The sequence below is a fragment of the Populus nigra genome, chromosome 3 (assembly GCF_951802175.1).
Source record: "Populus nigra chromosome 3, ddPopNigr1.1, whole genome shotgun sequence".
Taxonomy (NCBI): domain Eukaryota; kingdom Viridiplantae; phylum Streptophyta; class Magnoliopsida; order Malpighiales; family Salicaceae; genus Populus; species Populus nigra.
This window is the reverse complement of record NC_084854.1, coordinates 2,484,555-2,507,057: the sequence shown is the minus strand read 5'-3', so window position 1 is coordinate 2,507,057 and position 22,503 is coordinate 2,484,555. Positions and strand designations below refer to the sequence as shown.

At 31.2% G+C, this 22,503-nt stretch overlaps 2 protein-coding genes across 2 annotated transcripts; both read right to left on the bottom strand.

Annotated features, from left to right (window-relative positions):
• Nucleotides 1-254: 254 nt before the first annotated feature.
• Nucleotides 255-2,738, bottom strand: LOC133687877 (probable indole-3-pyruvate monooxygenase YUCCA4). The gene is made up of 4 exons (XM_062107214.1): nucleotides 1,680-2,738; nucleotides 1,291-1,539; nucleotides 1,048-1,170; nucleotides 255-722 (listed from the first exon to the last, which is right to left on the bottom strand). Exons 1-4 carry the CDS (start codon nucleotides 2,316-2,318, stop codon nucleotides 498-500), a joined length of 1,236 nt encoding a protein of 411 aa, XP_061963198.1. The 5' UTR covers nucleotides 2,319-2,738; the 3' UTR covers nucleotides 255-497.
• An 18,455-nt stretch (nucleotides 2,739-21,193) lies between these two features.
• Nucleotides 21,194-22,197, bottom strand: LOC133690247 (protein CHLOROPLAST VESICULATION). The gene is made up of 2 exons (XM_062110474.1): nucleotides 21,809-22,197; nucleotides 21,194-21,671 (listed from the first exon to the last, which is right to left on the bottom strand). Exons 1-2 carry the CDS (start codon nucleotides 21,901-21,903, stop codon nucleotides 21,332-21,334), a joined length of 435 nt encoding a protein of 144 aa, XP_061966458.1. The 5' UTR covers nucleotides 21,904-22,197; the 3' UTR covers nucleotides 21,194-21,331.
• Nucleotides 22,198-22,503: the final 306 nt, after the last annotated feature.

Sequence of the window (22,503 nt, the reverse complement as noted above, 5' to 3'; positions counted from 1 at the left end):
AGGGGTGAAAACACTAGATTTTAGAATTAGATTATTCCATTCTGCTAAATTTTTCTTACTTCTGCAGATGGAAAATATCTTTTGGAGGACCTCAATTGATTCTGCTTTTATGAAAAGCTGCTGGCACTGGGAGCAAGAAGGTAGCTGCAGACCTTAGTTTTCTTAAAAACCTAGCTACCTGTAAATGACTAAATGCACGTGCAACTATTCTTTTTTTATTTTTAAATAAATTTAACCAAAGAAAGAAGGATCCATGTCACAATATTTTTGGAATTCAAGATACACTCTACTTGGAAATTATTTTGTACAGAGTTTAGAAAGATACAAGAGAAGTGGGAGATGAACCTCCCATACAAAATTGGCGAATGTACAAGAAAGAAAAGGGAAAATTTGAAAACTAGTCCTCATCAAGTGAACAATTAATCAATCTCCCATCTAAAAACTTAACCTAAGAAAATCTACCCCAAATTTTCTCCCCTTTCTCGTCTTTATCTGCCTCACCATGGTTTTCCAAGTATGATAACATGGGAATTGCAAGATTTATCGTTTCCCTTGATTGTCTTCCATTGATCACCAATGTCCTGTGCAATTTTCACAGCATCAGAGGCTGTTCCTAAGAGACCTCTTCTTGTGAAACCAACTGCGTACAGTCCATTTTCGCCTTTCCAGCCGTTAGGAAAGGGTGTTTTGGGCATCCCGTCTTTTGTGAAAAAATCACATCCCTGCATTAACCATGGCAGAGATTAGCAAAACGAATAAATTAGATAGAAACTGGAAGGACAAATTTCTAGGTTCATTTAGCAAAACGAATGATATGATGTCATGAAAGCAACATTACATAAAACCCCACAAAGGAAATATAATAAATTCAAGCAGACTTTAACAGATTTTATTCTTTTTTGCATGGAGAAAAGAAGAGATTTGTAGGTGTCTGCCCTCTGTGCATGTGTCCAAGGCAGAAAGGGATAGATGATTCATAAGAAGATGGAGCTAAAACTAAAACAAGAGCAATGCAAAACAGGTCATCTATACGAGTATGATGCCTACCTTGAGCCAAGTAGGCACATTGCTTTTGTACCCAGTTGCTAAGATTATAGACTCGAACTTCTTTTCTTGTCCATTCATGAATTTGACTCCATTTTTTGTTACCTCCTTCACACCTTCCATCACCTGAAACCCTAACAAACATTAGCCAAAAGCCTAAAGGTACTGCAAAAACCAGCAACACACAGGCACAAAAATGTGAATGAAAAGAATAAGGGTTAATTTGTTTGGATGCGCTTAATTTACCTTAATTTTGCCAGACTTGATTTGTGATAACGCACCAACATCTAACACTGGTGTCTTTCCAGTGACATTCTTGAGCTCAATCGGGCCTGTTTTTGGTCGTTTGAGGCCTAATTGGTCTGTGTTGCCCAAGATGAGATTTGCTACCAGAAGTAGAAATTTGTCCACCAATCTTAAAGGTAACCACTTCAAAAGTGCCATGGCTATTCCAAATGTTGACATGCCAAACATCTCTCTGGGTAGAACATGCACCTGTATTTACAAAATAAGACAAGGATAATCAGAAGCCAAACATATCAAATCTAAAAACAATCACAAAGCCGAGCAATTTAATGTACAAGAACATCAATTTCTTTGGAAACTGAAAGGGAACATGGAATTGGATTACTTACTGTGTTTCTAACAACCATGTAAGGGATTGCATTGTGCCTACAAAGGTCTAAGCTAACTTCCATCCCTGAGTTGCCACACCCAACAACCAAGACCCTTTGGTTCTTGAACTTAGAACCAGACTTGTACTCACTTGTATGTAGAATATTACCTTTAAACTTGTCATAACCAGCTATATCAGGTATAACAGGCTCAGCATTCTCGCCAGTAGCAACAATAAGCCACCTAGAATGGTACTCAAGGTCTTCAGTTTGCACCCTCCAGACCCCGTGGTCAAATTCTGTCGTTTTTACGGCTTGGTTGAATTTAGGCTGGATTCTGAAATGCGAAGCATAAGACTCCATGTAAGAAATGAATTGGCCTTTTGTAGGGTACTTGGGGAAATCATCAGGGAAACCACGAAGTGGGAGTTCACAAAACTGTTTAGGAAGGTGAAGTTTTAAGCGATCGTAGGTTTTTTGTTGCCAGAGAGAAGCTATGCAGTCATTTTTTTCAAGAATTAGAGAAGGGACTCCTTGTTGGGAAAGGCAAGCTGCAACTGCTAAACCAGATGGTCCTGCACCTACGATGATAGGTCCAAGAACCTTAACGAACTTTGCTTGGTTAAACCCTTGTTGTTCTTGCTCTTTACAAGAATCCATGTTGAAAATCCTAGAAAAACAAGAAGAAAGTGAAAGAAACTAAAAAAGATTAGTTCTTCTGTTTCCTGCACCTACAATGACTCTGTTTTTGCTCTGTTTTTACCCTCTCGGAGAATGGTAATTTAAAGAGAAACGAAGGGTTCTTCTGGTGAAGTTTGATGAGAATAGAGTGAAAGAGAAGAGAATCAGAGGTCGAGCGTGTGCGAGACTGAGGGTTTTAAATGCATAGAAAACAGAGGTTTTTATGAGAAGTGAGAGGTGGGGAGAGAAAAAATATAGGGAAGAGAGGGAGAGTTAATATTAGCAGAGAGAGAGAGAGAGAGGAACGGTGTAATGAAGGCGTAAGGGTTAAGGAAAGGATTCAGTTCTCTTTCTCAAGGCTTTCTTCTCAGCCTTCTGCAGAGTTTTTTCTTCTTTCTGGGAGAGTGTAATCTAGTCGTAGAAGGCAATGTCCCGGACATGAGATATAAATAGCTTTTTGATATGCTTGGAAGCCAGTTTTAAACTTTTTTTATATAAAAAATAAAGATTTTTTTTTGTTTTAAAGTAGTTTGTTTAGTGTTTTTGCATGATTTTGATATATTAATATCAAAAATAAATTTTAAAAAATAAAATAAATTATTTTAATACTTTTTAAAATAAAAAATATTTTAAAAAGCAATTACTACAATAATTCTAAATATATTCTCATACCCCTTTTCAATTATTATTAATAAGGATGAGTATAGGTTAATTAGCTCAATTTAAACTAAAATATCCTATCAAGTTGAAAATTAAAAAAAATAGTATCAAACAAAATTGAAAAACTAGTTCAAATCAAATGACTCGTTTTATTTTTAAAAATCAAGTTAGTTCGTGTATCTTATAATTGGGTTTTATTAAGTGACTTTCATGTCATCTATCTAAGCTTTTTTAATAATTTTTGTTTAGAAAAATTCAGTTTAGTCAACTTATTCTGGTTTAGTTTTTTTATTTTCTAATTCCATAATCAAAATTATCACACCATGGAATGCTAAATATTGCTACTCTTATTTGTTATCTTCTGCCATAATTATTTCCATTGGTGTAGTGCATTTTTTGGTGTTTAATTCCATAGTGTATTGACATTATCCACAATTAATCGAGTATGGCTTGAACCATCCAAGAAAATTATGAACACCACCAATTCCATAGTGTATTGACGGTGTGTATTCTATATTGTATTAAAATAATTTTTTAATTTTTTTTAATTTTTAATATCAGAACATCAAAATTATTCAAAAATATTTAAAAAGTAATTCATTTGATGTTTTTTTAAATAAAAAATACTTTAAAAAGTAAGTATAACAAAAATATAAATATTAAATAAAAACTTAGAGTATTTTGTCTAAAAAAAACAATAATAGTAGTGATAGAACGAAGTGAATGAATTTAAATTTTATTTTTATTTTTTTGAGATATTGTGATGATTAAGTTTGGATTTTTAAACTGAAAAACACATTTGGAATTATGTAATTAGTGAATAAAAAATGAAAGATAGATATGTTTATTTTAATCGTAGTACTTAGAATTAGTTCGAATCGATATTTTATATTAGCACTGAATTTCATTTTTTAATTGAATTTTAAACAAATTATCCACATAATTAAAAAACAATCTCACGCATCATCAAAAGAAATCATAGACGCGCTTTGAGGAGCGGCGGTGGTGGAGCACACACAGTGATGGTACGTGGAGACTACTAAGCATCTTATGATTTGTTGCGAGGGGGGAAACATTTTAAGATTTATTTCCATTTCAGTCAAACAGCCGTCTGATGTTTGACTCTTACACTATTTCTACGTGGCATCTTCTCGTGAATGGTCTTTGATGAGCTCTCCTGGAATTTAAAAATAAGTTGACCATAAAAAATTAGAAGAAAAAAACGGATTCATGTATTAGAAATTAAGAACACCGAAATTCATCATATTTTGAAAAGATGGCATCTAGTCTTGTTAAAAAGAAATAATAAAGGGTTGCTTTAATGACTTAAGAAATGTCTTGATCTAGACTCTAAGATCATATGATTTTTAAACCTAATTTGGAAAAATAGATTTAATCTTAGCATGTGAAAACTGCAACGAAGTTTTAATCCCATGGTAAAATAAAAATAATCATCAATTCTTCCAAAAAAAAGAGATACTTTATTATTAAATTTTTTTATATATATAATTCGAGGTGTCCGAGTCAGTTTACACGCACCACGACTAATTTTCAGATTCACTAAACACCCTGTAAGTCCAGTAAGCAGATAAGGTACGCAGGGGTGACAAGCGTGCACAAAAAGAGTCAAACCTGGGTCCCGAGGAAGGGAACAAGTCTCTGCCATGATCGCTAGGCCACGACCTCAAGTGCACTTTATTATTAAACTTGATTTAGCTTAATAAACTAATTTGAAAATTTTATGATTTATATATATTTTTTTAATTTGAACTAGAAAAAACATTAAATTGGTCAATCATGTCACATAAACACGAGGGTATTTTTTCTTAACAAAGAATTTAACCATATTGTTTTGATAAAAAAATCAATACATGGGTTGAATCAACAACTCAATAACCCGAGGTTTTTAGGTTAGATCTCAAAACAAATCTAAAAACTATATCCATAGTTATTATAACCCAACCTAACTTAGTAGGTTATTTAAAAAATTTATGATCTAGAGTTTAATCGGTTAAAATGTTATTTTATAATAAAAAATATATTAACCTAATCAAATTTTAATTAACAAATATTTAACCATTGACCAACAAACTAATAATACAAGTCTTTTTCCAAGTCAAATCCTTGATCGAGTTGACAACCGAGCTAATTGTTGATCCTATGTTTTGTTATTATATACTTGGACTGGTATTATTCTAGCAAGAGCATAAATAACCATAAGAATTAAACCCGAGAAAAATGATATCCGCCACTCCTCGCATTGATTATCACCTGATTGTATAGGGTTTTAATTAAGCATGACAGAAATTGGATTATATTCCTTAATATCTATGCAGTTGATAAGGTATTTAGGTTTAGGAGCACTAGATTGCATGCGCGCGCCACCCTTGATTTTCTTTGAATAAGCAATGCATGGCATTTTATTCCATCACATACGTAATTAAAGAATAATCATTTAGGCACTGAGACTTATAGTCCAGCGGTCTTGATTGACATGGTTTCCTTGCTTATGCATCCGGGGTTCAAGTTTTAACATGCATGTCTGTCACCACCGCGATGCCTTACCTACCTACTGGGCTTGCAGGATATTCAGTAGGTCCAGAAATTAGTCGTGGTGTGCGTAAGCTGGTCCGAACACCTCGGGTTATCAAAAAATAATAATAATAATCATCTAGCAAGTGATTTAGTGGTAAGAGCTCGAGACCAAAGAGTTTGCTCTCCTAATGGTCTAAAGTTCGAACCCTGTAATTGCTAATATGATGACCATCAGAACTTACATGGTTGTTAACTTCAAGGCCCGTGAGATTAGTCGAGATGCATGCAAGCGCTTTGATACGTACGTTAAAAAAAATATATATATATACCTGGAAAATAATGAAGGAAATTAAAAAGTGAACATACCTGAATTTATACTAATTAAAGACAACAAAGTTTATATGTTCTTCATCACTGTAATGCTATAAATTAACTAGCTAGGGCTAGCTTCATGTGCTACCCTATTGCTGAACCTCTTCCTTTTTTTCCAATCAAATATCAAGTTAAAGTTAACATGCTTGTATTCACGCTGTCTGAAGACCAACCCCTGCCTTTCTGAGAAATTTGTAGCATGCAGCTGTCTGAAGCCCAGCTGGACAGAGCACAGAGACAGGAAGAATTATTGAGCTTAGAATGAAAAAAAAAAAAAGATGTTAGCGACGTCGTTTTTGATAACGTTGGATATGAGTGAGAGGATCTAGGAAGCTTGGATTCAGTGCCTACGCTACAAGTGGAGAAAACCTAATAAAGAGAGAGAAGAATATTTGATAGATATAAAAAATTTACTCTCTTGAAAAAGTACTTAAAATGTATAATTATTTCTCAACTTATTTTAAAAAAACATTGTTTTTATTTTATATTTTGTAATACAACCTAACATGAAAAAAGTAATTTATTTTCTCAAAACTTATTTCTCTTACAAATCACTTGCTTTTCAAAAGAAATTCATTTTTAAAAACAAACCACCGATTTAAAACAAAACATAAATAATCAAGTTGAAGGTTATTTTAAATTGTGTTTGGTTTTGTGGTAATTTTTACAGTTATAATTTTAAAAAAATAAATTTAAGAAGCTATAAATTATAGTTTTTTTATAATTAAATTTTAAAGATAAGATTTTCAGTGCGATTCATGCAAAACTATATTGTCATTAATAAAGTATTTTAAAACATTATAATTAAAACACAATATAATTTCAATCATACTTTATTAAAAAAACACCCTAAGATTTATTTTATAAAAAGCATCTCCATATAAATAAATGTTGCTTTACCATACCATGAATACCTAGCTTTAATGAATGGTTTAAGATAAAAGACCTACGAGTATAAAGACATGCGCTCTAGAAAAGGAAGAGGGGCTAGACTAATGAATCATTAATGCCCTATCCCCCCGTATCCTCAAGGAAACAACAATGATTGTTTTACTTTTATTATTCTATTTTTGCAATCACAGTCATGTATTTTTTTTTTGGATATTCAATTTCGCATGGAGCGTAGATTATTGTATGGGCAAGTTACAGAATCTATGCATGTAAACACGTATTAAAAAACAGCCCGTTTGTGTAATATTTATTTTTTTCCTTGTATTTTTTTTTTTTGGATTCGAGAAAATCTCATCTTCTGGAAAGCATATTTTATAGGTCCAGGTGAGCGAGTAAAGCTCCGGCTGTTCCAGATTCTTACAAGAAATACACGCCCTGACTTGAACTCGAGACCTACTGTACAGATCTTAAATCTTTTACCATCACACTACGCCCCTTGAGGACATTGCATAAGACTAATCCCAAATATGTCATCATCCCTATAATTAAAATATTCACTTTACTCATTAATATAATATTTTCCTTGCTAGCATTGTGGGGTTTACATTCTCTTCTTCCCTTTCTTATAAAAATTCCTAAAATTTAAATTCATATCTATTTTTGAAAATAATTCTAATACTTTTTCTTCATTTCCAACACTGTTTCCCAAGTGTCTTCTTCATTTTTTTTTTACTATTGCAACCTTTTTATTCCTTAATTTCTTTTCACTTCTGTCCAAAATGCTCAATGGCTTCACCTTGACAGTCAAATATTCATTGATTTTAATCGGCACTTGTTGCAAGAGTAGCATAAGATCTATTTTTGCTTTCTAAAATTACAATACATGAAACACATTGTGTATCTTGTTCAATATGAAGGTAGCATTAATGGATAATCAATAGGTCTAACTCTTTCAATAATCACAAATTGTTTGATATATATGGGTATTAGTTTTCCCTTTCATCCAAATCGGATAATGTTTTTTTTATGGTGCAACCTTTAAAAACACCTAATCTTAAACATTAAATTCTAAGGATCTTCTCTGATTATCAACATAATACACACCATATCCTACAACAATTTAACTTTTCATCAGTCACTCGATAAGTCTATTGAATAAAAAACCTAGATATAATACCAATTGTAATAGCCTTAATATTTAAATACCACATGTGTTATGTTCATTATTAACTCTTTGATAAATTAGAGAATTGTTTTTTCATAGTTTCTACCAAAAATTCCACAGAGTTTTCCTTATTTTTAAATATATCAAGTTATCAATATTTTTTCCAATCACATATTCAAATCTCATTCTTAATTCAACCATCATTTATCACAACTTATCTCAATACTATTCTCAACATTCCAGCAATACATAAATATTCTTCCTTGGTAATAAGCAATTATAGACATCATAAATGAAGGAATTTAAAATAAAAGGGTATAACTTATCACTAAACATGTATTAAAAAAAGATATTTAGAATTAATAGTATCCATACATTTCATCTATATATAACACTTCATTAAAATACACTAATCGACATATGATACACAAATATTGTTTCTAAGTAATTATCATATTTAAAAAGTTTACAACGCCCACACCAAAGTTATGCTAAATACATAACACAAAACTCAAACTTAAAATTACATATATCTCCCAAAATATCTATAGTATATCATTACTTACATTACTTTATCAGCAAACTGTGAAAATTAATACACTAAAACCTAATGCTCCAGCCTGACTTAATAACCTGTGAATGCAAAATTAATAACTTAAAAGTTTTAATTAATATTATAGGCATTAATTTTTTTAACTAAATAATCACATAATCACATAAATTTATTTTTTAAATATTTGCATAAATCTAACACCTTTAACCCATATTTTTTTTATTCTAACATTCATCATTTTCAATTGTTCTTAACGAATTATCACAACAATTTCGGCTTCCCTCACAACACCATAAGTTTTCCAAACCCATTTGGTTGCCCATAATCCGGTCAGCCCCTCACGAATGCAAATGAATTCAGCAACTTACTCCATTGCCAGCAATCTTGTTATCCCCTCACGGAAGCTAATAAATCCGACAACCCATTTGATTGCCAACAATAAAGCTATCACCTCACAAAAGTCAAAAAATCTGGCAACCTTTTTGGTTGCCAACAATCCGACTATCCTTTCACAGATGTCAATCAATCATTAAATTTGTAATATTATTTCTTTCCTTGCTTTACATTTCCATCAATCCAACTCAACAATCAAACAAAATATTCACAACAATGTAAGTTTAAGACCTTTAACTTTAAAAAGATGGTGAACATCTACCTATTATTCGAGATGGTCTAACTCCTTTTATCTGAGATCCAACTTTGGAAATTTCTCCTGAATCAATAGGATTTCACCGCATGATTAATCCATCAATAATTCCAATGAGCCTAAATTTAAGGCACATAAAAAACTTTAACCTAATATATCTCACAAAATCTCATTTAATCATCAAATAATTATCAATATTTTTACACATAAAACTTTGATGAAATTTAACAATTCTTTATTTAAACATACTTTAAAGTCTACACTAAATCACACCTAATGGATTTATTACCAAGAACACAATTTCTCTAGAAAAATCATACACTTGTTTATTAAAAGAAACACAATTCTTTCCCAATTCTTCCTAAATTCCTAAAGTATCTAAGGTAATAAGACATCCAATCCATTACAACCAAACATATAAGTTCTTATTTCATTTCAAATCATCATCATCACAACCACACACATTAAAACCATATAATATACAACATCTAAACATCTTATAACACTTTCAGTTTCCCTATCTTTTTGGTCGGCCAACATCATCACTTTACACTATGATTTTCACTTCATTTTAACAAAACTTTTACTTTCTCTAATCATTTCCTTATCAAATACAACAATTCACAACCAATTCTAATTTCCCTCAAATCTCGTATAAGAACCCTAAATAAAAAATTTAAGAATTTAATTAAAAAACAATTAAACTTCCTGATATCTTGTTCAAATAAGCTCTGAACATTTTACCGGTAATAAGAGGTACTCCGAAAGCTAACTAGACAAGACTTCTCCAAGCTTTGCCCTTCTTTCTTCACTTTCCTTCCTTACTTTCCTTTTCTATCTCTTTACTTTCCCCTTACCAAAACTCTTTAATTTAAGATGATTAAGCGTTTACACTATCAAAGTCTCTCATTTTCTCCCTTAATTTATAGTTTTTCCTAGGTTTCATAAATTGAAGAAAAATGAAAAAAAAAACACTCTTATTCTCTTAATTTCTATTGCATCCCTCCTTTACACCCTTTTATGTTTTCCGAATAATATTTTACAAATTTCATCACTTGTTTATACCAAATTTAAGCTGAACTACTTTGAATTTCAATGATTTATATTTCAATAACTTTCTTTTCTCGCACAACAGTACTTCCATTTAAATTTTATTTGTGTTTCTATATTTTTTTTATTTTCTCGATATCTTCCATATTCTATATTTTTAAACTCTCACATAACCTTTTTATTTTTGATTGTCAAATCTATCATTATTTCTATAATTAAAATATTCACTTTACTCATTAACATAATATTTCTTTTTATTAACATTGTGAATTTTAATTAGAGGTTTATATTTTAACTATCGAGTATTCTCATAATTACTTATAGATGTAAAGGTGACGATAAAAGATGTTTCTTATGATGACGAAACATATTTTAATTAGAAAGCAACTAAAAATAACTATGACTAAGAATATTAATCCACCCGTGAAGAAATTTTTTTTTACTACAAGATAGCAATGATGCCCTATCCTATGAAACTAGGGTAGTTGTGACATTAGAAAAGTATATAAATTAATCCACTTACGAAAGTAGCATTTGTAAAGTGACGAAGCTCGTGTGCTAATTATTTGACAAATCAATAATTAAATCATATAACAGTGAGTTGTCCGAGTCTAGAAACATATTTAACAAAAAGAAATCCAAGGGTTTTACCGACAGAGATTTTTATTTATTTTTTTAATTTTAGTCAGAGTTAAAGTTAAATCAAATGTGGACGCAACAACCATGATCGATCTATCCTTTCAAACATCTATCAATCAATAATTACAGCTTTAGTTTCCAAAAAGGATTGAGCTTTGAAGTGAGAAAATGGCAAAGTGGTGGCCAATATATATATATATATATATATATATATATATATATAATGCTAAATTCATCTCGAAGGATTGAGCTTTACTGATATCATACGTTTATAGGTTATATATTCGTATGATTTGCATGTAAGTATAGCATTATATATTCCCTCTTTCTTTTTTATTGAAAATTAATTACAAATATAAAAGCCAGGTTTATTCGTATGGAAAACAGTAAACATATTGAACAAGAAAATATATTGATTTTCTTGCTAGCATCTCAACAGTATAATACTCTTACAACGATGCTACAAGTAAATCTTGCACGTAAGATTCACAGATATGCACTGTATGACGCCCACAGGACACTCCTTCTTCCATCATCAAGCAAGCCACACGTATACATAGTTGCTGAAGGTGACTGGAGAGAGCTTGGTTCCTATTTCAAACATTCTCGTTAAACCCATGATCACAGGTTTTTTGTCATTGACATTAACGTATCAGCTTAACCAATGTGAACGGTCCCCCCACTGTGTTACCAGGGTCCTCTCCTTTTCTCTCTTGTTCGTCACAGTTGCCTCCTTGACAAGCTATTTTCACAGGCGCATGCACATCTACCATTCTTAATTAATACCAATTTGCCCGATGAGATCTGTGGGTATCTCTTGGGGGCTCGAGCCCATATATGACTGTTCAAAACTGCCTAGACTCGTGTATTCTGCAGCTGTAAATGAGAGAATTGCCTGTATTCTTACTATTACAAGCTTAATGTCAAGTGCAAGAAAACTGCACAAATTAATCTCAGCTGTGAACGTTCTTGGAAAATAAACAGGAAAAAGGCTTTGGTCACAATTGCAAAAGCCAGGAGATGGAGTCCCATCAATTTTCTTACTTCTCATATCGATCGCATCATTCATCTGCTGCTGCAATCATTAAAGCATTATATTTACACGTACTGATTTTATTAATGGGTTTGAGCAATATAACGGGTAATCCCTTCGACAATCATCAAATCCCCGTTCCATCATTTCTTTCTGGATTCAATTAAACCTTTTAGTAAGAAATTTCAAGTTTCTAAGCAACACCTATCCTCTAACTTTATATTGAATTAAGGACCGTTGAGGAATTGGTTGAGTGGTGAATATGCTCGTCGGTCCTGCACATAACTTGATCGTCATAGTCCGGCAACAATAGCATGCACACATAAAAGTTATTAAATTTGACGCGATTCAAGGCTTGTATTATAGACCTGGCATGTTAATCTATTTCAATTTAAAATAATATCATTTTAAGATATTTTAAAAATTAAAACAAAATTATTTTAAAATATTTTTTTAAAATTAAACTAAATTTTAATTAGATCATGAATTAAATTGACGAATGATTCGAGTTTCTATTTAACTAAGTTCCAAGTGGATCCTTTTGGATTAGGTTGAATTTAATAACACTCATACATACCTAAATTAACTCATATTACTCATAGATGCATTCAAAATTTAGATGCTAATCTGTTGTCTCAAAATTAATGTGTGCATAAACGCTAATGTATAGTATTTTAAATCAAGATTTAGCAATTCAAGTTAGAATTGATATGAGTATTTCAAAATATTAAATTTTTTAAAAAATAATTTTTTGTGTATTTGTTATAGTGTTATTTATTTTATTATGGTAATGAAAAAATTTTTAAAAAAACAAATAACTTATAGAATTATAAACAATATTAAATACCATATGAGACAGGTTGTATAGACTGATTTCTGTATTTCCCGGTCAAGTTTGTGTATTCAGTCGCTGGTGTCACGTGATATAAGCAAACCGTCATGCCCTGCCAGTCACGTGGCATTTCTAACCTCCAATAGAATCTTAATGACTGAAAGTTTTGAAAAGACCAAAACGACCTTGACTGTTGTCAGTGATTGAAGCACAGAAAATACACTTTTTAGATTTTTGGTCTACGTGCCCGTTTGGCTGTGCGACTGCGGCTACATTTTATTTAAAACGCAGTTGCAGTCGTTTGGTTAAATAAAAATATGACATATTGTTCATTGGGTTCCATCTTTTTTCTGCGTTGGAAACGCAGTATTTGCAAAGCAAGAATTTCTTGTTTTTTTTCATTGTTCACGTTAATTGCACTGTTTAATAAACAGTGCAATTAACATGAACAGTGCAAAGTGATGCACTGTTCATGTTAAAAATAGTGAATAGTGCAATTCTCTTGCATTGCGTGAATTTTTTTTTTAAGTGTTAATTTTTTTTGTTAATTTTTTTTTTAAAAAAACTAGTTTAGAGTGAATTTTATACATGATAATATTTTATCTAATTTTATTACACGCTAAAAAATTATGGAAACTGTAATTCTTGTCAGATAAATTTTGTACGTAATGGAATTGTAGATAGTTTAATAGAACAATAAAAATTTTTTTATATAAAGTATGATTTATTTCATGATGTTACCACAATAGTTAAATCCACAATATTTAAATTAAAAACCATCAATATTAATTTATATTTTTTAAAATTATTTTATAACCTCAATTTCAAAAACATTCTAAACCAAACACATTAAATTACTTTTTCTTCAACCTCAATTTCAACCACAGTTTTAACCAAACACTTATTTTTTCAAACCAACCACAACTAAAAGTACTTTTTATAAAACAATTTTTTTAAACTACAACCACAACAGCTACTGCAATACCAAACACCTAAGAAGTTAATCTTTTTTTTTATTATTAGGAATGGGGACTCTTGTTTTGACGGTCGGGGTTTTTTCGTCATAAGGTTTTATTACACGTGTCGAAAACCCTTTTGCCTGTTGTGGTATAATTTGACTAAATGTGTTTAAGCTTGAAATTTGGATCTTTGTGCTGCAGAGCATGCTTGGATATGAGCCGTTGATTGGACAGCTAAAGAGGGACATCATGCGAACTCCAAGGTATATCTAACGGCTGGGATGCTTCAGAATGTACAGTTTTGACCTTTTATGATGACACGATGAAATTGCAATGACAGTCTCCTTTTATGGGGATTACAATTTAACCAAAAGGGAGAGATATCACGGTATCACCCCTAATTGATGAGGTAGTTTTTTTTTTTTTTTAATAATTACCTTATTTAATAAATAATAAATATAATATGAATATTGTTATTATAAATATATATGAAATAATAATTGAATAATTAATACATAAATGGATATTCGAAACTCTATAAATATTATATAAGAATCTAAATTTCTTATAGATATCATGTAAATATACTAGAAACCTGAACTGTAGATGAACATTACAATTCTTGTCCTTTTGTATTTTAAAATGGGTAAGTTATCTTTATGGTCCCTCAAGTTTTGAGAAGTGATCACATTTGCCCATACACTTCGATTTGGATTACTCAAGAGCTTCTACTCCAGTCATTGACCACGCATGTTCTTTACCCTCATAAAGAGAAGAGGATTATCAAATCACACTTTCATCTTGCAATTTCGGTTCTCAACATCTCCTTTCCCTTTTATTTTCTCAAAAGTGTTTTTTAAAAATAAAATAAAATCCATTATCCATAAAAAATTATAAAAATATATCTATATATGATTTATCTCTCTTTTTATAGATATTATAAAAAACTTATCATCGATGAGTAACTAATAGAATGTCATCGGTTATTCTTCAATCATTATTAAATTTTTCTGTAAATATTAGTACTAATTAAAATCTTCATATTAATCAAAGTAATTAAACCTGAGTTGCTTATAATCTGGTCTAAGGTTTAAATTACATGTGGAATAAGTTGATCCAATTCAATTCAAAATGATATAGTTTGATTAAAAAAAATATTATTATAAAATTATAATCAAAATTGAATGGAATCAACTTTAACTTATTATGTCACAACCAACTTGCAAGGTTTAATAATGAGGATGTTTATCATTTTTTTCAAGAAGGGGAGCAGGACAGCAACACAAAGTGAAACTGCAGGGTCCACCGAAGCTGGGATTATATGAAGCCCAGCAATATCAGAAATACAATCAACCGATCCCCCTCCATAGATATGATTGCAAGGAATTATGCGCAACCCTTAGCTTTTATAGCTGGATCTATAAAGTACAGAGCAGAATTTCGGGCTCATTCCTTAAAAAACTTTCAAAATTAATCTATAAACTAAGGTGGAACCTAAACTTTTTGCGAAGGCCACTGATATTTATGCTGCCTACAATAGAATCCAAATTACCTGACTCCATAGTTGCATGCGCATAACTTTTTTCTGCTAACTAGCTAGACAAGGCTCCAATTCCTAGCTAGTAACTTTGCAATCCAATCTCTCTGCAGCATGGATCTTATATTTTTTTTTCCCATTTTAAATTGATACTAAAGGGAGAAAAGTGAAGGACCGCATGAGGAAATATACAGCTAAATAAATTATCAGTGTCCCTATCAAAAAGTTTTAAGCAAATCGTTCGGGCTGGTGATCATGGCAGCATGGTGATGCTCAGAAAATTAGGCCCCATGTTTGCAAGCTTTCCTTGCGCAAGGAATATTTTGTGATACTATGAACGTCTGGACCAGCAGCTAGGTTAGGTAGTCTTGCATGGCTGGAATATCCTTTTAGTTGAATAATGATCAATGAAATCTTCATCAATATCTAGGTCCATGATACTGCAGCTGCTGGTGGAAGCTGCTTTAGCTAGCTTCTGTAGAGGTATACTACATATTTGCTTATATAACTAATATTGGACAGTGGTTCAGGATTGGCCACAGCAAATCTGACACTCATTAGCTAGCTGTGAAATTCATTCTATCGTTTTCATGGGGTGTTCTTATGGCAATCATTAATTAATTTGTACACGTTTTGCTGTATCGAAATGCAATTTTCCTTGCGAGAAGTACACTGGGTGTTCAATAATATGATGAGTTTAGGTTTCATGTTTTTTCGTTCTTGGCAACATCATGATTTAATTGCGTTCTTCATCAGGTCAATTACAATGATTGCGCATAAAACGTCACATGGTTGACATTTGCTTGTAATACTTCAAATTATTTAGCATAAATATCTGGAAAACTATTAGGTAATGTGAGAGTACAAGTACAACTTCTTCTATTCCAACGTTGTTTTCATAAAACATATATATATATATATATATATATATATATATATATATATATATATATATATATATTAGTTTTGATCCCAAAACCATGTAATTTTCCTGTAATGCTAAGGACGTTCTCTTAAAAAATTAACTGTCAATAATACCCTCGTTTCATGCTATAGCATGGCATAGCTAGAAAATCAGAATTGGCGTGTTTATAATTTTGTTACTGTAAACACCCGCTGCTCTATTCTATTCATTTTACATGTAGTTAATAATTTTTTTATTAGTTTTTTCTATAAATATATTTAATTGATAATATTTTTTTCTTATAGGTTATATTTTTTGGACACAAGTCAAACCCGATGAAGCGTTTTATTGAAACGCATATATGGAGTGATGACCACAAAAAAAAGTGCAACAGTTCGTGAATAATCGAGCTCAACACTTTATAGTATGTTGGTTTTCAATCATTTTTTTTAATTTATTATTTCCTTGAATTTAATGAATTTACTTTTTTTTTTCTAGGATACATATAACAATGGTTGAAGAAGAGATACGGGAATGATCTTTTGACTTATCCGAATCTCGATCTAGATTTGTAGTTGGAGACATGATCGTTCGGTGCATCCAATAGAAGTCGGGTGTACAAACTCTCTAACACTATGGTCAAGAACTTGTGGACGGCCTATAGTGTTTCGACTGTTAGATGTTCACATTCCGAGCACTCAAATTTTGAAGTTCATGATGATATTAGACCAACGAGTATAGACATAAGTAAAGAAGATTTTGTTTTCTTTCTTGGAATAGTTGAAAAGAACATAAGCTGGACTGAATTAGGATAAGGGAGAAGCAAGATTTTATGCTGAGAAGGATTGGTGCATTTGAAACGTTTGATCAGTGATGCATCTCCGTTTCTTTCTCGTAACAGTGCTTAATGCATCTCATGGCACGAATTCTTCACTGAAAATTTTTTCAACCGGTGTTGATGAAATGCTCCTGATTCTTGCTTGTCTTTTTGTCAATTGCAATGGCATCGCCGGAGCTATTAGAATCCTGAATTGTCTCGTTAAGAGCTTCTACTTCTGTTTTTGTTTCACAAGCACACAGGTTGGTGCACATTCCGTACGGTAGAGAACTTGTGTCAAGCTAGATTTGAACACGTTGGAATTCGAGTTATAGCAAACAAGCATAGTTGGAAAATGGACTTGTTCTCTAGTGCGACACATTTGAAGTTTGGCTCTCTTACAGTCAATGTATTCAGATATGGGGGGAATTTGATGAATTTTCAGAATTTCGAGTCCCTCCGTGTTTTTAAAAAATACATTTCATTTAAAAAAATATTAAATTGATATTTTTTTAACTGCGTTGATGTTTTAATATAAAATATAAAATATATATACGAAGAAAGTTTGCTATCATTAAAGAAAGTAAATTAAGCCCTAGGTACATCTTAATTAAACACGCATCCTCTAAGTTTCTTGCAAAAATCTTGACATCAAAGCAGGAACAAGCCTCCTGCTCATCTTAATTTGTACTGTTTTCTTACATGATCAAGGTACATGAAAGAATAAATCTGGCGAAGTGCACCATGGAATCTCCTAGATACCTAGATGGATATGTAAGAACTTAATTTGGCTATAAATCTGAACATATCTTTTTTTCTGAAGTAATTAATCAACACATCTTCTTGGTACCAAAAAGCCTAGCGAATTCTATGATTCTGTAAAATCTGTACGAGATGCTACAAGATTTTGCCTATGATCAGGCATGTGAAAGGATTGTTTTTTGAGTGGCCCTTTAAGACCATGGCTTCGTTTTTCCTCTCCTTTCATTTTCTTTTGCTGCAACTGAAAATATCGTAGGATTTGATGGGAATGGAAGAGGAAACAAAGGCCTAGAATGTATATACCTAGCTAGAGCTACTCACAATTTTTGTCAAAACTAAATAGCTTTATGCAGGCCTTAAAAGAAACATCACCAGCTTAGATGCAGCCCTTGTTCAAGATTTCAACCCCATTTCTGACACGCTACTAAGAAATTCTTTGTTGGGTTGGCTCTTGTTTTTTCTTGTGGCGTGCAGAGATATCACACATGAAGATTTGGTTCATCGTTTTCTCGCCTCTACCCCTCGGGCTCTACCTCAGCTATGCATGGCACCCAAGTCTCTGAAAGGAAAAATGTGCTGCTTGCTTTGTTTACACAATTCGTGTTCCAGATAAAGTTTCCATTCTTCTCCGTATTTCTCCCTTCACCTTGTTCTTTGATTCCGCACATGTGTGTTAATTATTCAAGCGTTCATTACTCTTCTTTTTAGAGTGTTTTACACGGAAAAAGAAATATTAAATTAATATTTTTTAAATTTTTTATTGTCTTGATGTCAAAGATTTTCGAAGCATTTAAAGTTAAATATTAATAGTTATTAAATCTCGATAGGTTGCTGTGGGCTTGTTTTAAGTTTTGAGAATTAAAATTAAATATTAATAATAAAAGACTGCATACATATATAGTTTTGAACCAACCCAACTTGGTCTAGGAACCTTTCAACGAGCTTGAGCCCAGGTTTTATATGAGAAAGATCCGAAATGATTTCAAAAAATCAAGCAACGCCCAGCAAGAATGGAACCAGAACCAGAGTAGCCCAGAGAGGTCTCTTAGAGTATGTTTGATAGTGTTATTTTTTAAATAATTTTTTATGTTAAAATACATACCAATAATATTTTTTTATTTTTTAAAAATTATTTTTAACATCAGCATATCAAAACGATTCAAAACATATAAATTATATTAAATTTAAAAAAAAATTTAAAATTTTTAAGAACAAGGTTTGTACCACATTTAAATAAATCCTGAAGAAATCATTGTTGGGCATTCTTGATATATTGTTGCCCTAGGGTCAACTTTTATATAAAAACAAAATTTAGTATGATATCTACCCATTATCTCCCTTTTAAAAAACATATAAATTATATTAAATTTTAAAAAAAAATAAATTTTTTAAGAACAAGGTTTGTACCACATTTAAATAAATCCTGAAGAAATCATTGTTGGGCATTCTTGATATATTGTTGCCCTAGGGTCAACTTTTATATAAAAACAAAATTCAGTACGATATCTACCCATTATCTCCCTTTTAATTGAGTGTGATAATATTCGATAATCTCTCTAGTTTTATTAATTAGAGCCGTAATTATATGGAATTGAGATGAATTCATCTATACATGTTTGAGCTGAAGTATATGTTGGGATTTATTTACAAAATATGTAGTAGAACTTTTAAGACCAATTATATATGAAGTCTACTCATAGTTGAGGTTAAAGTCATATTGAATTTTATGACCCAATATAAGATATTAACATGTTTTAAAAGTTAATTAAAAATAAATGATAAATTATTTGGTAATAAGCTTTTGAATAACAAAAATAACTAACTCAAAATAGTTGTGTGGAATGTGCTGTGAGCCTGTGGGCTCATGATTTTGAATTTGGATTTTGATTGAAAAAAAGTACGTTTTTGCTATTAAATTCTAGTTTATCAACATTTTATTTTTAATCATTGAATATCCTATCACACAAACCAATACATTAGTTATGTGATAAAAATAAATGTATCCATGAAATTCAACATAAATTATGTGTAATTCATGATCTATGAGCACTCATCACAGTTAATAAACATTCATGAATTATGAAGATTTGTAAATTATGAATGTTAATGTTTTAATTTTTAAGTTATAAATAGATGTTTTAGATAAATAGAAGAATTTTCTCAAGTTTTTTTCTCTTGTAGTTCTTGGTTTTCTTACATACTTGTTCTTTTATTTTTTATCTTTATTCTATAAAGCTTTGGTTCGTTCAAGATATTAAGTATTATTCATTTTAGTTCGTTGAATCTTATTTAAGAATATACATAAATAACGATGAGTTATTAAAAAGAAATCTTTTTGCATCAAGTGAGGAATAACAAAGTTTTAAGGATAAAATATTAATCCTTGACGATAATATAGTTTAAGATCGGAGATATTCTAAGAATTTCACTTAATTTTTATTATTCCTTAACATATTTTTTTGTCTAATTATCTTCTTAACAAAATTACACTTGAGTAATTAATTTTTGATGTAATTGAAATTGTTCGTGAATATAAAAAATTAAATAAAATTGAATGTTTGTAATATAATTTTTAATTTTTAATTTTTAATTTTTAATTTTTTTTATATATCTCAAGATTGTATAACAGAATGTCATAATTATAAAATATTATATATGTATGTTTTATAATTGCTTTTCAGGCAAGATATAACACTATATTAATTGTTTTCTAATAACATTGTTTTAGAAGATAATTATATAAGTCCATGTCTATGAACATCTCAAACTGAATATCAAATTCTTCACGATCAAGGCTTAAGATTATAATGAAAACTGAATAAATATTTTGTGCAGACAACAGACTGGGGTTTTCACGGGAGAAAATGGGCCCGATTTGCTGCATGACAAGGTGGCAAGCCCATCAAGCCCAAAAGGCCTGGCCATAATAGGATCGCCTGGTGATATTTGAAGAGACTTCCAAGCTGTACTTCTTCCTCGTTCTAAGCCAATCATGAATCTGTACTACGTGTACTCCCAGTTTGTAGCCACCTTAGATATTTCTAATGTCAATGGTCAACGCTCAGATGTTTCCAAGATATTCTAAAAATCATACCCCATAAAATAAATAAAAAATGTAAACGATATCATAATTGTTATGATTTTGATCGGTTTTAAATCCGTATTGCTATATAATTACATTAATTTAGCAATGTCAAATATGTACTGATTTAATTAATTAGATCAAACCAATTAATATTTAAAATAATTTAAAATAAAATTTAATTAGATTAATATTTCAGTTCATCAAATCAGTTCTTTATAATTATAAACTAAATAAAAATTATTAATCAATTCATTTTTATTCTTTTTAAATTTAACATGTTTGTTTTTCAAAATGGTTTTAAAAAAAATTGAATTTTTTTATTTTTTTATTTTAAATTAATAATTTTTGGTGTTTTTAGATCATTTTGATACACTATCAAAAATATTTTTTTTAAAAAAAACATCAATTAAATAATGAAGCTAAAATTGGTAAATCTTATTGATGTATTTCAACAATGTTTACTAAGCATATTGTATACATATACGATCCTTTTCCTAAACTTCTTAACACAATACATGTATGCAATGACAAATGAAATTGCGTATGTTTTAATTACATGGAGAAGCAACCGTTGCTTCTTTTGATCACAATCACTTTGACGGCCGGAGCATTGTTCTTGGAAAAGCCAACTTCTTCCCACCTCCTATGAGCCGATGGCCTTGGAAGGTTCTCCGGCACAATAGTCTCTAGCGAATTCCGACTCCATGGAGGGCACATTCTCTTGTCACTCCACCTTGGCCCTTTCAAGTTTTCTTTTGATTCCACAGCCACCTGCATCTCCCTAGCCATGGCAAGATCTTCACCACCCACTAAACCACCACCCACTTCAAGTCCAATTATCATGCACGCCGCGCCCAGTACACATCGATTCCTCCACTTTTCATTCTTGAACCTACACGAGGTAAAATGTTCAAATCTAGTGTCCAATTTAGTCATTTTACTTAATAAAGTGGTCTCTGCCGTGAGCAAAATAGCATATTCTTGATATATTCTAAATAATAATTGAGATGAAATGAGGTTTTGACTTACCAGGCAACCTGGGAGTTCCTTGTAGAGGAAGAAGGGAGGGTTGAGCCAGAGCCTGGAGGGGAGAGATTGAGGCGACAAGTGGTTCTGATGGCCATATTCTCTCTTTGGGTCTCCTCTTTCAGGGTTCAATTCAACTATTCATGGCGGGTAGATGGTTCAATATATAGAGACAGGAGGAGCCAATAGCTTGGGAGCTGACAAAAATGGCTGCTTGTGTTTGGACACGTGGGTTGGACCGGCCCTTGAATCAAGCCACCATTCATTGCTTGCCGTCCTCCACTATTTGGCGTTTGAGACGCGTGTTGGGAATGGTTTCTTGTAGGTCGTAAGATTAGTAGCTCAGGACAAGGCAGTCCTCCTCGCCTGTCACACCACCCTCTATTGCTTGCGAAACTTACACAACCTTTTTTCTTTTTTCTCAAGCATTGCTTTAAATCCTATAGCAAGTTCCAGTTTAATGGGATTGTGCGTTCGTTAGGTAATTCCAATTTTTTAAAAAAAATAAAATGAATTTATTTCAAATCTTTTAAATAAAGTTGATAGATCATCAGGTTTATCTTACCGAATTAAGTTAAGTTTTATAACTATAGCTATTAAAACATAAGATGTGTATAAAGTTTGTTAATATGATAGCGATTATTTTTTAAAATATTTTTTATTTAAAAATATAATAAAAATAATTTGAAAATATAAAA

What these genes read in the sequence shown, in the direction of transcription:
- LOC133687877 (XM_062107214.1), bottom strand. Translation starts at nt 2,318, where the DNA reads ATGGATTCTTGTAAAGAGCAAGAACAACAAGGGTTTAACCAAGCAAAG. An exon ending in ACATGGTTGTTAGAAACACA is followed by an intron (nt 1,540 to 1,679) that starts GTAAGTAATCCA and finishes TTGTAAATACAG; the next exon opens with GTGCATGTTCTACCCAGAGA. An exon ending in TCAAGTCTGGCAAAATTAAG is followed by an intron (nt 1,171 to 1,290) that starts GTAAATTAAGCG and finishes TTAGGGTTTCAG; the next exon opens with GTGATGGAAGGTGTGAAGGA.
- LOC133690247 (XM_062110474.1), bottom strand. Translation starts at nt 21,903, where the DNA reads ATGGCCATCAGAACCACTTGTCGCCTCAATCTCTCCCCTCCAGGCTCT. An exon ending in AGGAACTCCCAGGTTGCCTG is followed by an intron (nt 21,672 to 21,808) that starts GTAAGTCAAAAC and finishes TACCTCGTGTAG; the next exon opens with GTTCAAGAATGAAAAGTGGA.